This window comes from Leptopilina boulardi, unplaced genomic scaffold, assembly GCF_019393585.1.
Source record: "Leptopilina boulardi isolate dan_hultmark-lab unplaced genomic scaffold, ZJU_Lbou_2.1 LbouV2_216, whole genome shotgun sequence".
NCBI lineage: Eukaryota > Metazoa > Arthropoda > Insecta > Hymenoptera > Figitidae > Leptopilina > Leptopilina boulardi.
In genome coordinates this window covers 344,883-361,001 of record NW_026137770.1, presented here as the reverse complement: position 1 = coordinate 361,001, position 16,119 = coordinate 344,883, and the positions used below count along the sequence as shown (strand labels likewise).

General features: G+C 28.0%; 2 protein-coding genes across 2 annotated transcripts; both read left to right on the top strand.

Annotated features, from left to right (window-relative positions):
• Positions 1 to 3,709: 3,709 nt before the first annotated feature.
• On the top strand, positions 3,710 to 9,987 carry LOC127279507 (rac guanine nucleotide exchange factor JJ-like). The gene is made up of 4 exons (XM_051301904.1): positions 3,710 to 3,715; positions 4,093 to 5,794; positions 8,494 to 8,970; positions 9,158 to 9,987. Exons 1-4 carry the CDS (start codon positions 3,710 to 3,712, stop codon positions 9,556 to 9,558), a joined length of 2,586 nt encoding a protein of 861 aa, XP_051157861.1. The 3' UTR covers positions 9,559 to 9,987.
• A 1,682-nt stretch (positions 9,988 to 11,669) lies between these two features.
• LOC127279381 (uncharacterized) lies at positions 11,670 to 13,595 on the top strand. The gene is made up of 5 exons (XM_051301702.1): positions 11,670 to 11,728; positions 12,080 to 12,322; positions 12,408 to 12,604; positions 12,713 to 12,950; positions 13,193 to 13,595. Exons 1-5 carry the CDS (start codon positions 11,711 to 11,713, stop codon positions 13,283 to 13,285), a joined length of 789 nt encoding a protein of 262 aa, XP_051157659.1. The 5' UTR covers positions 11,670 to 11,710; the 3' UTR covers positions 13,286 to 13,595.
• Positions 13,596 to 16,119: the final 2,524 nt, after the last annotated feature.

The following is a 16,119-nucleotide window of genomic DNA, read 5'->3' as shown; positions in this document are numbered from 1 at the left end:
AAATTTTTGAGTGAGAGTGAGAGTGACGGTGAGAGTTACGTGAACGCACCCCAGGTGGGGTAATGGGAGAAAATGCATTTTTTTAGAAAAAACTTTTTTGCAAATTAACTTTTTTGTTCTTAATTTCTAATTAATAATAATTAAAGATAAATAACAAAAGGACTAAAAAATGACCAAAATAATATTTTATTATAAAAATAAGTTGGTTTTTTAAAATTATTTTCCTTAAGGGATTCCAATTCCACCACCTTACACTACTTATACATATTAAGATCGTAATAATATAAATAATATTATAAAAATTTTCTCTAGTTGCCTTCGTAAATTATCGCTAGATACTTTGATCTTTTGTTCTACTTAATAATAATAAAAAAAAAAGATTTAAAAATTTTGTCAATCTTATAATTTGTTTTATTAAAACGTTTACAAACACTAAAAAAGAATGTCTAAAAATATTATAAAGTAAAAAAAACCTTGAAAATTCATGTTTTTTTATTAAATAATTGTCAGTAATTTTTTGATTTTTTAATTTACCGATTTTTCTGATCCACCATTTGAAAGAGCGTATCCGGGGCCATAAGAAATATATATTGCCAATTTTTTTATATTGCGTTTTGTTAGTTTAAAAAATTGCCAAACTTTAAGTACATTTGGTACTTAAAAGGTTAAAAAAAAGTTTTTAATTAAAAAAGTTATAAACAATTTATGTTTTGTGGGCGATATTTTTAAAATATTTACAGTTTTTTGAGTTTACATTGAAAAAATGTTTTATGACTTAGATTTTAATATTAAATATATATAAACTGTTATAGAAGTAATGTTAATTTAAAAAATTTTATTTTTTAATGCAAAAAAAATTTTATTTTTTAATGCAAAATTGTGTACTTTCTTATAAACAAATAGAGATATTTTAGTGTTCGAAATGGAAAAAAATTTTTTTTATATTATCAATCCTCAAATCCTCTAGAAGAAGTAGGGAAAAAAAATTTTAGTAATCTACAATTTTAAGAAAATGGCACGAGTTTTTGTTGCAATGAAATTTGGTTTTTAAAATAATAATTGTCCCCAAAGTAAAACTATTGGTTTTGCTTTTTAATATTAATATTTTTAATAATTAAATTGATACTTATAAAGTTTGTTTAAATTTTTAAAATAAGACAATTTGTATTGTAAATCTGTAAAATTATTCTTAAAATAAAAATAATTTAAAAGAAATTTTTTTTAGTTATTTCATTCTTTTTAATTTTCTGACTCTATTTTTATCCCTATATAATTGACAATGTAATTGAAACTAAATACAGAATATTGTGTAAAACCTTGTGTTCAAACTCGCCAATGAATTTTCTCTCTCAACTATACAACTGTTTTGCAAGAAATTAATGACATTTTTAATGTTTTCGTTGAATGCCTAAAACACTTATTGTAGATTAAGGTTTCACTCTCCAATGATACGTATTCAACGACTCACGAAATAGGAGCAGTTACATAATTAATTTTTAGTTTCGGACAAGAAAGCAAACCACAAAATTGCGGCCAATATTCTTTGGTGTATAACTTTTCACATAACTATAAACAAATCGTTTATACGATTTTTCTAAATATTTTACTAAATTGATTTTTAAATCGTATACTTTTTATTCATGCTTTTTCAATTTACAATAGTTATCGTCAAATATTTTATGTCTAAAATTTTTTTTACATTTTTCTCTATAGTGTCGAAAAAAAAAGAAAAATAATTTCTTTAAATGCTTAAAATATAAATATTTGTTAATGCTTTAAATTTTAATTAAATTTTTAATTTTTAATCAAAAAGAACAATTTAATATTGATAAGAAAAATAAATTTGGTAAATATATTTAACTTTTTGTTTATAATATCAATGTTATATTTATATGTGATGCGCATGCACTCTGAAGAAAGTGACGTAAGAAGAAAAAAATTATATAATAGTTTATGTTTATGATATAGCTTTAAATTGAAAATTTAAAAAGAGGATCAAATAAATAATTGATGATGAAGTCTTCTATACTTTCAAAATGTTTATTAAAAACTTATTTTAATTTTATATAATTAAAATAAGAAATTTTTATTCAAGTTAACTCTACCCACTTGGAAAGATTCCCCGGAAAGTGACCCCTGGAGGTTCTATCAGAATTCCGCCGGAACTTCCAACGTAATTCCGTCGGAATTCCATCGGAGTTCCAAAGAATTTCCGATGGGATTCCGACGGAATTAGAACTCTAAAAATTTTGACAAAAAAATTAATCGGAATTCCGTCGGAATCCCATCGGAAATTCTTTGGAATTCCGATGGAATTCCGACGGAATTACGTTGGAAGTTCCGGCGGAATTCTGATAGAACCTCCAGGGGGCACTTTCCGGGGAATCTTTCCAAGTGGGTATCATAAACATAACCTTTAATGTTTTGCTTTTTATAAGGCCGGTTCTTCAGAGCGCGGCACATATTATAATAATTTAAAAAATCCGTTGCAGAAAAAATAGGAAACTTTATCATAATTAGATGTTTATTGTAATTTAGTATTATCATTGAACGATTGGGAAATTAATTTAACAATAATTAATAAATTATTATTAAAAAATTAAAGTTTTGTTTATTTTTGTCATATTTGAGATTCCTGTTTGATACCAGTTACATGTTACCTCAGATATATATATATAATTTGTAACAGAATTAGTATCAGTGCAATAGATTTGTTACGCACGACTTCTCCCGAAATTTAATTACCCGTGGATCTTGCACGATTCGTAAATCACGAAATTCTTTGACACCTGAACGGATAATCTATACAGAAACTAATATTATTTCAATACCTGTAAATGTCGCTGACGAAACTAATCATGAACTAGAAAACAATTTCGTTTACATCATTCATTATTATTATTCTATGCCTTCAAAAACAATTAAAATCACGCTATTAAAACAGGAAATTATAACTTTCAGTTTATTCCTTATTTCCGCCAAAAAGAATTCATTTGGAATATGAATTTACCTTCTATGTTAACAAAAAAGAAAAACATGAAACAAAATGATTGTAAATAATAAAAATAATTAAAAAATTTTTTTGAATTAATTTTTTTGAATTTTTTATAATTTTTATTATTTTGAAGCATTTTTATCAATATTAACTATGTGTAATGAAAAAAAGAAAAACAATTACTTTGTTATTTTGTAACAAACTGGAGAATTGTAAAAAAGATTTTTAATAATAATATCAAAATATTTGTTATTGTTATTTTTTTAATGCAGAATAATATTTTTTATTATAAAACGTAATAGACAAATTCGTAACTGAAATTGAATAAGCCATATAATCATAGTTTTATAATAGACACTATTCACGTGAGAAAAATATTCCATTACTTATGTGAGGTGATAAAATATTAATTTGCGGAAAAGAATTCAAATCAAAATAAGTATTAAAAAAAAAAAAAAAAAAAAAAAAAAAATTGCCAATGGCATGGAACTGTGCTTATGTCGCACATCCAGCGTTAAAAAAGATAAAGAGAGGGAGAGACAAACAGATTAGACTGTTTTTCCTTCGGCTTAGTTTTTGTCACTTTCTGAAAAGTGTATAATTCGTTCGGTAGTTTCGCATCGCTAAACAGCGAATATAAAAGAAGGCGGAATATCAGTTTAGAACAGTTAGAATTGAACTTTGGTATCTGTCAAATCGGCTTAGATGGATACCATGCTGGTACGTGGTGTTTTTTTTTAAATTCAACAAAAAAATCAAATTTTCTAATTTTCAAAATTTTTTATCAACTATTTCTTATTTTTATATGTTTACATTCAATTTTTAACAAATAATTTTAGGTGTGATTTTCTATTTTGTGATTTACTGTTCAGTGTCTTAAATAACTAACTGGATTTGAAATTTGAACTGTGTTCTGGAACAATGTGTTAAGTGTATAAAAGTGTGACTAAAGGATTTTTTAACATAAGAAAAAAAAAACGAGGCACATTCTTCCAAAACACATTTTTTTCATTTCTTCGTTAATTTAAAAATTGATGAATTTATTTTTATTTTTTATTAAATTTTATAATCGTAAAAATATTACAAATATTTTGCAGATTCTACACATAATGCTGCTTTCAATAGCAGCCATAGTGACATCTTATAATTATAATAAAACAACAAGAATACCAATTACCTACACAATTTCAAAAGTCATTGATCTAACAAAACCATCAGTCAATGAAACATCAGAATCTAATCGACGATCCATGAGTAAATCGTCAAAAAATCCAACCAACATTAGTAAAAGACAAGATCCATCTTTTGGTAGTTCACTCTCAACTTTTGATGAACCATCAGGTGATATTTATTCGGATTCATTGTCAGGATTTAGGGACAGTAAAAGTAGTACAAAAGATGCATTTGACATTGATGACATTGATATTAAATCAACACCTTCTTTTGGTTTTGACGATTCACGTATAAAAAATAGTCCAACTTTCAATATTGTTAGTCCTAAAATAAAGGAAAGTTCCTCGTTTGATGTTGATTCACCTTCATTTAGTCTGGATGGTGGAAATTTTAACGTTGACGACACAGCTTTCAATACTGCCTTTGAAAATGAGGAGGAAACGCAAGATAAAGAAGAAGAACAACAACAAGAAGAAGAAGATCCTTCTTTTGGCATTGATCCTTCTGATTTTGAACCCACAACAAAAAAACCAAGTTCCTTTGAATCGGATTTTAGTAGTGCCAAAAGAAGTCCTCCCTATAGTACCAATAGAAATAAAGCATACAGTGAATCTTCCGATATCTATGGACCACAAACATCGAATTCAAGAAGCAAATCTTATGACACAAATTCCAATAAATATTCCAAAAATCCCAGACAAAGTTATTCGAAAGGTTCATCATCACCAACAGGACCTGTTTACAGTGACACTAATGTACAATATGTTGGTAGTTCAGCAACACCAATTAATTATGTCACAACACCTCATGATAGATTTGATTCACCTCTTGTTGCCGATAATTCAAAATTTCCATCATCAGATCAAAATTTCAAAGGATTTAGCTCATTTCAAAATAGTCTATTCGATCAAGGAACATTTGGACAAAATTCATTTCAAAATTTGAATGGTAATTCTTTTGAATATTCAAATCAACCAGTAACTCAAACACCAGTTTATAGTACTCAATATCCGGGTCCAAAAAATTCACAGCATATTTACTCACCGACTTCACATCAGACTTTAATTAATTTACCATCAGCATCGCCTCAATCTTTTGATAGTTTATCAACTTCCCTGCCAACTGAAATTCATAATAGAGAATTTTCAGGATTTATTCAGGGATTAGAGTCGGAGCCAATTGTTTTAAATAGTGGAAATAGTTTTAATTTTCAAGCTCCAAATTTTGGTATTCCTTTTGAATTTGGAACGGAAACGGGAAATCAACCATTTTTAACGGGTCATGGTCTTCAGCAACAACGTCAAGTTCTACCTGTTCAGTCGTCAAGTAGCACTCCTCAATTTCCACAATATAAAGGGGCAAGTATTCAGGCACATTCGAGAAGTGATTTTGCCAATCCTCCTGGAGGTTATCAATTTCTTACAAATCAACCTCAATTGCATTTTAATCCTAATAATGCACCAATTGATAGGGCGCATGTTCAAATTGTACATAATCCTTTTGAAAGAATAAGAACTGACGTTGAGGTTATTAATAAAAAGAAACCCGCACCACCGCAGCATGATGGCAAAGATGATGAAGATGAAACTGAGGAGGATGTTGAGGATAATGAAGAATTAGATGATGGTTGGTAGTACAATGATAAAAATATTGATAAAATTATTATTTATTTCAGCTTGTTATAATATTTTTTTTTAGTTCTATTTTTGTAATTATTACCAAAATTTTCCTTAACTTAAAATAATTTTTACTGTTGATATTATATTATAGAAAGAGTGACACTAAAATCTACTATTTTTTAGCCCATTTTTGGGACCTCGAATTTCGCATTTAAATATAGTTCAAAGTGTTTTAAATTGGGGGACAATAATTCCATAAACGTTTAGAGTTGAGCATAATCTTTGTTTCGAAGATACAGTGTTAAAAAAGGGTTAAAAAAGAGTTAAAAAGTGGTTAAACTTTGTTAAAATATAATAATTAAAATACGCTCAGATTCGCTTGAAACTTATTACTCGGGCGTTTTTGGGGTCGCTTATAACGAATATGGCGTTAGTTTTCAAAAATTCAAAATGGCGGACATGATTTTTAAAAATCGATCAAATCCACTTTAAACTTGTTACTCGGAGGTTTTTTGAGTCGCTGAATACGAATCTGGCATCAGTTTTTAAAAACTCAAAATGGCGGATCCAAAATGGCGGACAAGATTTCTAAAACTCGCCCAGATCCTCCTTGAAACTTGTTATTCGGGGGTTTTTTGAGTCGCTGATTACGAATCTGACGTCAGTTTTCAAAAATTCAAAATGGCGGATCCAAAATCCCACACAGCACAACATCTTACACCAGGCCTACAGCAGGCTTACATGTAAGGTTTGTAAGGTAACATCGTAAGCCCATAGTAGACTTACAGTAAACCAAAAATGTCCGCCTTACAGTAAGCTTACATGGTAGGGTCGAGGTAAGCTTACATGGTAGGGTCGAGGTAAGCTTACACGGTAAGGTCGAGGTAAGCTTATGAGTAAAGGCTGTGGTAAGGTTATTATTAAGTTGTAAGGTTGAGGTAAGGTTGTGGTAAGCTTACAAGGTAAGGCAAGTTATATTCAAATAATAATATTAATAATAAATAAATATTCAATAAAAAAATTTTTCTTTTGCCTTATTCTATTTTGGGAACCTATCATTTCGCAGAAAGTTTTGAAAATAAATTTGGGAGGAGTAGGATTCGAACCCGGGACCGAAGTATATACCTAACAACCTAACCAACTGAGCTAAACGGGGAACTGACAATGAGAAAAGTAATCTTACTTTTAAAGTGGAACCAAGAAGATAATCAACTCCTTAAAAGCAAGATTACTTTTCTCATTGTCAGTTCCCCGTTTAGCTCAGTTGGTTAGGTTGTTAGGTATATACTTCGGTCCCGGGTTCGAATCCTACTCCTCCCAAATTTGTTTTCAAAACTTTCTGCGAAATGATAGGTTCCCAAAATAGAATAAGGCAAAAGAAAAATTTTTTTATTGAATATTTATTTATTATTATTATTATTATTTGAATATAACTTGCCTTACCTTGTAAGCTTACCACAACCTTACCTCAACCTTACAACTTAATAATAACCTTACCACAGCCTTTACTCATAAGCTTACCTCGACCTTACCGTGTAAGCTTACCTCGACCCTACCATGTAATCTTACCTCGACCCTACCATGTAAGCTTACCTCGACCTTACCGTGTAAGCTTACCTCGACCTTACCGTGTAAGCTTACCTCGACCTTACCGTGTAAGCTTACCTCGACCCTACCATGTAAGCTTACCTCGACCCAACCATGTAAGCTTACCTCGACCTTACCGTGTAAGCTTACCTCGACCTTACCGTGTAAGCTTACCTCTCGACCCTACCATGTAAGCTTACCTCGACCCTACCATGTAAGCTTACTGTAAGGCGGACATTTTTGGTTTACTGTAAGTCTACTATGGGCTTACGATGTTACCTTACAAACCTTACATGTAAGCCTGCTGTAGACCTGGTGTAATATGTTGTGCTGTGTGGGATGACGGACAAAATTTCTAAAAATTGCTTAGATCTGATTGAAACTTGTAATTTGGGGGTTTTTGAAGTCGCTGATTACTATTCTGGTGTTGATTTTTCAAAATTCAAAATGGCGGACATGATTTCTAAAAATCGCCCAGATTAGCTTGAAAGATGCTCGGGGATTTATGGGATCGCTGATTATGAATTTTGGGTCAAATTAATAGCAACTCTAAGATTCCTATTGCACGGTTAGCCATATTGGATAGGCCATTTTTAATTTTGTGGATTTTGAAAATCTGACTACATATTCGTAATCAGCGACCCCGGAAACCCTAATGTAACATTTTTCAGAAGAATCTTATTAATTATAATTTTTCAGTCGCCATATTGTATCTGACATTTAAATTTTTTTAAATTGATGCCAGATTCGTAATCAGCGACCCAAAAACCCCTCGAGTAACAAGTTTCAAGCAGATCTGAGCGATGTTTAAAAATCATGTCCGCCATTTTGGATCCGTCATTTTGAAATTTGACGTATTAGAGAAAATCTAACGATAGATACGAATTTAGCGTAAAAAAATACGTGAAGAAAAGTTCTTACTTTTCCGGGTCCAAATATTGACGCGAATTTGTTTTCCTATGCTATTTTTGTTAATATCAAAAATGATAAATATTTTTAAAGTCTTTCTTATTTTTATTATTGATATTATATTAAAACAAAAAAAATTCAAGATTATAAATTCAATATGTTTCAAATACAAAAATAACAATAAAAATGCAAAAAAAAAATTTCTTTCAGGCTATAAATCAATTGAACGAGAATACGGTCAATCAGATGAAGATGAAAGTTCAAAAGCACAGATAAACAGTGAGGAAGGTTCATCGGAAAGTTATTCTTTAGAGGAACCGGAATTTAAAAATATGCCACCAATGGGTGAATTTATTTTTCAACCATACAAAGATAAAATTGGTAGATTACATGAATTTGTGAATCATGATGAGCCACAAAGTCGTTATTCAGTAGAATCGAGTGCAGACGACGATGATGATTATTCACCAAAAGAATATGCTTCTATAAATTCATCAAGTTCCGAATATGATGGAAATGATGACGAGGAAGAAGACGAGGAGGAACCAAAAAAGTTTAATAAACAAGAACAGGATGACGATGTTCCCAATCTTTTTACCAATAAGGGACTACAAAATCTTAGAAATTATGATTTACATTTTGAAAAAAAATTCAATCTCCCTTATCATAATGAAGCATTAAAAACCAGTACGTTACATATTTAAAGTGATTTATTAACATAAAACATTTTTCAAAATTTAATTTACATAAAGAGAATGTTTTCGGAAATTTTATAAATAAATAAAAACTCAATAAAAAAAAAAAAAAAAAAAAAATACAACTTTCAAGTCTCATCCATATATACTCAAGAAATTTGTAATTTTTACCATTTCAGAATTTGCACAAGATCGATCGAGTCTATCGGATATTTCAAAATACAAGAGAAAAAAGAATTCACAAGAAAATGGGGAAAATATTAAAAATGAATTAAAACAAAGAAATAAAAATCCAATAAAGCGAATTTCAAAAAATAATGAAGAAGATGAAACAAAATTGAATTTTCAAATTTATGATAAGTCTTTTGGACACAAAATTCCGAAAATATTAGATGAAAGGCAAAATGGTGATTCTTTTTCTAGATTCAAAAAAGATAATTCCCCTAAACATATTCCTTCGAAAAAAGGTGATAAATCATTAGGGATTATAGCGAAAAATGCCGCATTTGACACTGAAAATGATTATAATTTTTTCTCCCCACAGAGAATAAAATCTGGATTAAATGGGGGCTTGTTTTGAAAATCTAATAATAGATATAAAAAAAAAAGTTGAAAATATTTAAAATATATTCTTTTACTATTAAATTTTTTATTAATATTTCACTAAAGTGAAATTAACAATTATCAGAAAAAATTTATAATTACAAGTTAATGCAAAATTGTTAGGAATAATGAAATTCATTTAATATAAAACGACTGAAATGTGAAGAATTAAAAGAATTATTCCTTCTCAAACAACTCAGTGAATAATACAAAAAAATTATTGGATTAGCGCGAAAAATTGCAAAAACAGATTCTTTAAAACTTTTTTTTTTCCTCAAAAACTCTTTGTTGTCCCACTTTTATTTTTACATATTTTATTAGAAAAAATCTCAAATTTCCAATGAAAATAAGAAAAAAAAAATTGTGAAATTGGTTCGAAATTGATAAATAAAATTTAATTTTGATATTGAAGGGGTAAAACATATTTTCTTTTTTTGAAAAGTTTTTTTTAATCCTTAATATTAAAAAAAAATTTAAGTAGCTAATATTTTAGGAATTTACATTACTAATTAAGCAACAATTCACTAATGTTTTAAGTCAATACAATAGTTTTTTGTTTTTGACTGGGTCGTTTGTAAAGGAATTTTAAAACAATATATTATTATTATTATTATTATATAATAATATAATAAGAATTTAATTGTAATTATTTCCGTATAAAATAGTCTCCTGTGTATAAAATGAAATAAAAAAAAATGAATAATATAAAAAAATAATAATTTATGAAAAATTAGATACTAAAAATCCTGCTTTTAAAAAAGTTTAATTAAAAATTTTAATTAAATCGTGTTAGAGAAAATGTTCTATTATTGTGATTGCCATGTGCTATATAGAACTGTTAAAAAAGTTATACGAAGTGAATAATTGTGTTTGCTGTTTAACTAAATTACCATTCTTGTTATTATAATTAACTTTGATTCGAATAAATATTATTATTTATGTGTTTGAAGCCTAAAGGCAGCTTTCTTTTTGCGAATTTAAAAGATTAATTAATAATTTTAACTAGCAACAATAATTAATAATTATAATAATAAGCATTTTGTACTAATTTGTAAAATTTGGCTATAATTATAATTATTGAATGTTTTATTATAAAAAGTTATTAATTATTACCTATTATTATTATTAAAAATTTATATATACTTATAATTTATGATTATTTTCAAATATAATTATTTCTTGATAAACAATTTTTTAAATGATATTTCGAATAATTATTTATTTATACAATATTTTGGAAAAGTTAAGGGGAGGCATTACTCACAATTTTGGCCCACTTAAATTTAAATTATTAAACGAGGTTATATATTTTTTTATATTTTTGACCATCCTGTATGTTTCTAGGACCCAAATGATGTAAGAAAAAAAAATATAACCAAAGTTTAATAATTTAAATTTATGAGGGTCAAAAATTGGAGGTAGTGCTTCCCCTTAAAAAAATATTAATGATCATTGATCTATCTCTATTTTATATTTTTAATAAGTTATTATGATTTAAAAATATCTGTATATTTATATTTAATTTTACAATATATTGAGTTAAAAAAATTTATTTTGAAATTCACTTTAACTTCAAAGAAGAATAATTTCTTTTTTAATTATTCTCAAATCTAGAACAAATTATTGTGTTTACTATTTTATTTATTAAAATTTTTTTACATTACCTTGTATTATGAAACTAAATTATATTATATATAATACTGTGATTATTATATATATATTGTTAATAAAAGGGTTTTATGTTATGCAACATGTATAGGGTATTATACAATGGAAAATGATTAGAAGTAAAAAAAAAATCGTCTATACAGTCCTTCTAGACAGCATGATACCGGAAGTATTTTATTGTCAAATTATTTCCTGAACTTTGAAGATAAGATCCTAATTCGAGTGCAATAACATTGACGAATTAAGTGAACACGTAGTGATTGTATACCGTGTCAGAGGCTTCGCCTGCGATTGTCATTAGGGAATCAAGACCTATAATTTGGTCAAACAATCCGGATATTTGTCGACAATTGTAATAGTTTTAATTGATTCTACCATTATTATCTCAATGATCAACTTCTGTATATAAACAGTTGCTGACTAGATTCCAATATCAGTATCGTCTCTAAGGATTCAGCAAGATGAAGACTTTTCTCTTGGTAACAAGTTTTTTTGTTGAAAATTTATAAGAATTTATCACATTTTTTTCAATTTTTTGTTTCCTACTTTTTTTTTTAAAAATATTATCTACCTACTTTTTAACAAATGATATTTCGACTATTTTTTTGTTTTAATTTACAACCAGAGGAATTTTTCATTACGAGGAAATAAAACATATTTGAATGAAATGAAAATTTGTTTGTCACAAAGCTAAATTTATTTGTTTTAAATAATAATGTTGTTCGGTTAAATGACATTTTGAATATTTCAAAATTTTAAGATCCTTGTAATATTATTTTGCTTTTATTATTCAATAAATTTTATTTATTAAAAAGAAAATTTTTTTTTAGGTTACTTTGTTAGTCGCCTTGGCATTGGTTGTGGATTCGAATCCAATAGCAGGATCAAGTAAAAAGGAAAAACGAGGAGTGGCATTTTTACCAACGGGTTACGATATTTTTGGTGTTATACCAGCTTTTACCTCAGCATGGAATCCAACCTCTTTTGGACAATCAGCCTGGGATTCGTCTTTGAATTCTGATTTAGCTTTAGGACAAATACAACTTCAAGCTACACACAACGTTGCTCTTCAAGTATTTTTATATTACTACAATACAGTTGTTACATTAATAAATTTTAATTTAAAATAGATATTAATGTTTTATGAAATAAATATAGGCATTAAATGATCCTCATCATGGAACTCCAAGCATCGTTTATTCACCAGAAATTTTACGTTCTGTCCAACAAGCGAAGGAAGCCAATCAGAATGTTCTTGTGGCTCAACATAGAGTTGAGGAAGTGAAACAAGCAACAATTCTACAACAAAGAATAGCTATAGCTAGAGAAGCTGCAGCTCGTGAAGCAGCTCACAGGTAATCATCAAAATTAAGCTCGAACTATTCCAAAAAGGGGTGAAATAATAATTAGTAAAGAGTGATACAATATATATTTTAAAAAAATTATTAATTTTGATGTTTAAGATCAGCAGAGATTTCGGCTCATGCTCAAGCTGAGGCGAGAGCAAGTGCCAAACAATTGGTAGCTCTTCAACAAAAATTAGCAACTTTAAAGGATTCTGTAGCTGCAGCACAAAGAGTAGCGGCTGCAAGAGAAGCTGCAGCAGCTGCAGCCATACAACGTAATGCAGCTGACACTGCTGCAGAATTAAGAAAACAAGACGTAGATAAACAAATCTCTACAAGTGAAAGAGAAGCCAAGGTGAGATCAATTTTTTATCTTTAGCTATAAAATTAATTTTTCTCTTGCTAATCTGTAACTTTAAATAAGTATCAGAAAGCCAAAACCCTTCAGCTAATGAAACAACGTCCTAATTTTGATTTTGTAAAATTTTAGATGATCTATTGCAAAATTAGTGTTCTGTTTTAACTCTAACAGAAGCTTAGCCTATCTTTCTAGTATATTCTAATTTATAAATTAACTATACTTTTTTTATTTTTTAGGCTCGAGATTTAATTGCTGCTAAAGAAAACGCTATTGCCAATGCTATACAATATGCAGCTACTGAAAAACCAGCTCATCGTCCTTGGGGCTAACTTTCCTTTTCAGATAATCAATTATGCAAATTATATATAATCGCCAATCACATAATTAGCAATTATTAATAATCGAATGTAGGATTCATTATTGGATGGTTATTTTTAAGGGCATTTTCATTAAGGTTTACTTTACTGTTTGTCATTTTTTTAAAAAAATTTTATATACGGGTCGGCTTAAGCCTTCCAAAATTTTATCTTAATAATATATTGTAAATTGGAAATACTTGAAAATTTTATACAGAAACATTTTACGTACATAATTTTAACAATAAAAAAATTATTTTTCTGATAAAATTCTTGATACCTATTTTTGTAGTTTCATTTCGAAAACCTACATAAAAAAATATCGTCAATATTTACAAGTATTGAAAACAGTGTAAACACACATATATATATATATATATATATATATATATATATATCATCAACAACTGTTACTTAGAGTTGGTTTTGATTTACGATTTATTGAATGATAAAATTATATGTCACGAGTTAGGTAGTAACTTTTTACGATGATTTCCTATCGTTACATAGTTTGATAGCGAGCTTTTATATCGATTCGTAAAAAAAATTGGAATTTGCATATCAATCGAATGGTGTTGAATGAAAAACACTGTTCCCCGGAACAAGTTGAATTTGTTAGACAATCAAAAAATGTTTCATTTTATAAAAGTTAAAAATAGTCTCTCTGAAATAATTGAATTTTTCATTCTAACGTTTTTGAGGATTATATAAGTAAATATATATATATATATGTATATAAATTTATACATAATTAAAAATTACATTACCTTCATTTCAAATCCTATTATTAAAGCAAATCAGAGTATATTTTAATAACTTTCAGTTTCAATATTTATTGTACAGTTAATACAATAATTAATAGTAATATTAATAATAATAAATATGATATGATAAATATTAAAATAAATCAAAAATTATTTTTGTTATTATATTTAAATATTCATTAATTTTATATGGTATTGGAAAGTAAAAATTTTTAAAAATCAAATCTCTTTTACTTATCTTGTAATTACGGTAATCATAACTAATAAATTTATTAGTATTTCAAACATAACGTATACATTATATTAAGTGGCATAATAAATCTTGATTATTAAAACATGTTAGTTTAGAAGTCTCACTTTTGAATTTAAAAAAATCCCCCTCCCAATTGCGTGTGTAGTTGCATCTATCGTTTGATTACTTTCGTATATATATATATATATATGTCGATCCAATGATTTACTGTCCGGAAACCTTTCACCACCATATCTAAGATCATTCATAATATTCACCTACTTATAATCTCAATTTTCTCAATTGAACAAAAAATTTTCTTTATTTTAACAAAATTTAATGGACAGATAATAATAATAATAATAATAATCATTTCTAAGTTGTAAACTGAAATTTGTTTTCTCCTCACATGTTGTTTAAATGATAATAATTCTTCTTATTTGTTTATCATATATTAGCTCACAAGTCTAAATTTCAGTTAGACAATAGACACTTTTAATGAAGAGTGGTTTTTATGTAAATTTTATTTCAAATGAAACCATAGTATTAGCTCGTTTTGTTTTGCTTTGTATGCAACTATATATTATTATATTATATCGACGCAACTAATTGCCTGTCATTGAACTTGTAGACCTTCGTTTATTATACATATTTTTCAACTGAATGACCTTATGAGCTTTCATTTTCTTGCTGTGTATAGTAAGTAATGTAGTATTTAATTAAACTCTAATTAATTCACATGGGAAGTAGAAGATTTGCAAATAACTTGTATACACCTTTCACGAAGAGACGTGGAGGATATTACTTTCTTCAATAAGTGTTTATATTTCGTTTTTGTTTGTCTCTTCTCTATCTTCTACATACTCCATGTAACCAGATCACAAACTCTCACTAAATGCATAAAGAGAGTATATTTATTGGGTTTATTATTTTATATGGCTATACAAAATTGTAAAACGATCAAATCATCAATTGAAAAATTTCACTCTAAAGACGCTGTGTGGACCACGTCTTCAAGGAATAATTTCAAATTTTGAAAATAATAAGTAAGTAATTTCATTAATGAGTATTATTCACCTTTAAAGAAAATATTTAAACATTTAATTTTTTCTTTTAAAAAACATGTGTAAACTAGGGGAAAATTTATCAAATTTAAGAACGCATGATTTAAACAACAACAATCATAAAACAATAAAAATAACAATTATAACAACAAAAATAATAATAATAGTATTAATATTAATATAAAAGCCAAGTCAAAGAAGAAGTACTCTTTACTCTTGAATAATTGGGAACAGCAGGTAGTAGATTGAAGATAGGCAAGACGCCTGGAATTAATGGGATAAGCAACAAAATTCTAAAAGAGGTCATCGATGCTTCCCCCAAGATTTTGCTAGTTATCTTCAATCGCTGCCTAGAAAGAGGAGAGTTCTTTCCAGACTGGAAGAGGCAAAGGCTAGTTCTCCTAAGAAAGAGTGACAAATCTCTAGATAAATACTCATCCTACAGGCCTATATGTCTGTTGGATACGATGGACAAATTTCTAGAGGACATGGTTCTGCAAAGAATGCAATTTCACTTGATCGGAGAGAATAGTCTATCCGATTACCAATTTGGTATTGGTAGCAATAGACATACGGAACGCATTCAACTCCGCGAGATGGTAAGATCTCATCGAGTCGATAATAAAAAAAAAGTATACCGCCTTACCTGTTGCGGATGATGGATAAGTATCTTAGCGACAAGTGGGTTATTTACAAGGGAGATACCTGCATTCATCTAACGATGATTTCCTGAGAATGGACCTTCCC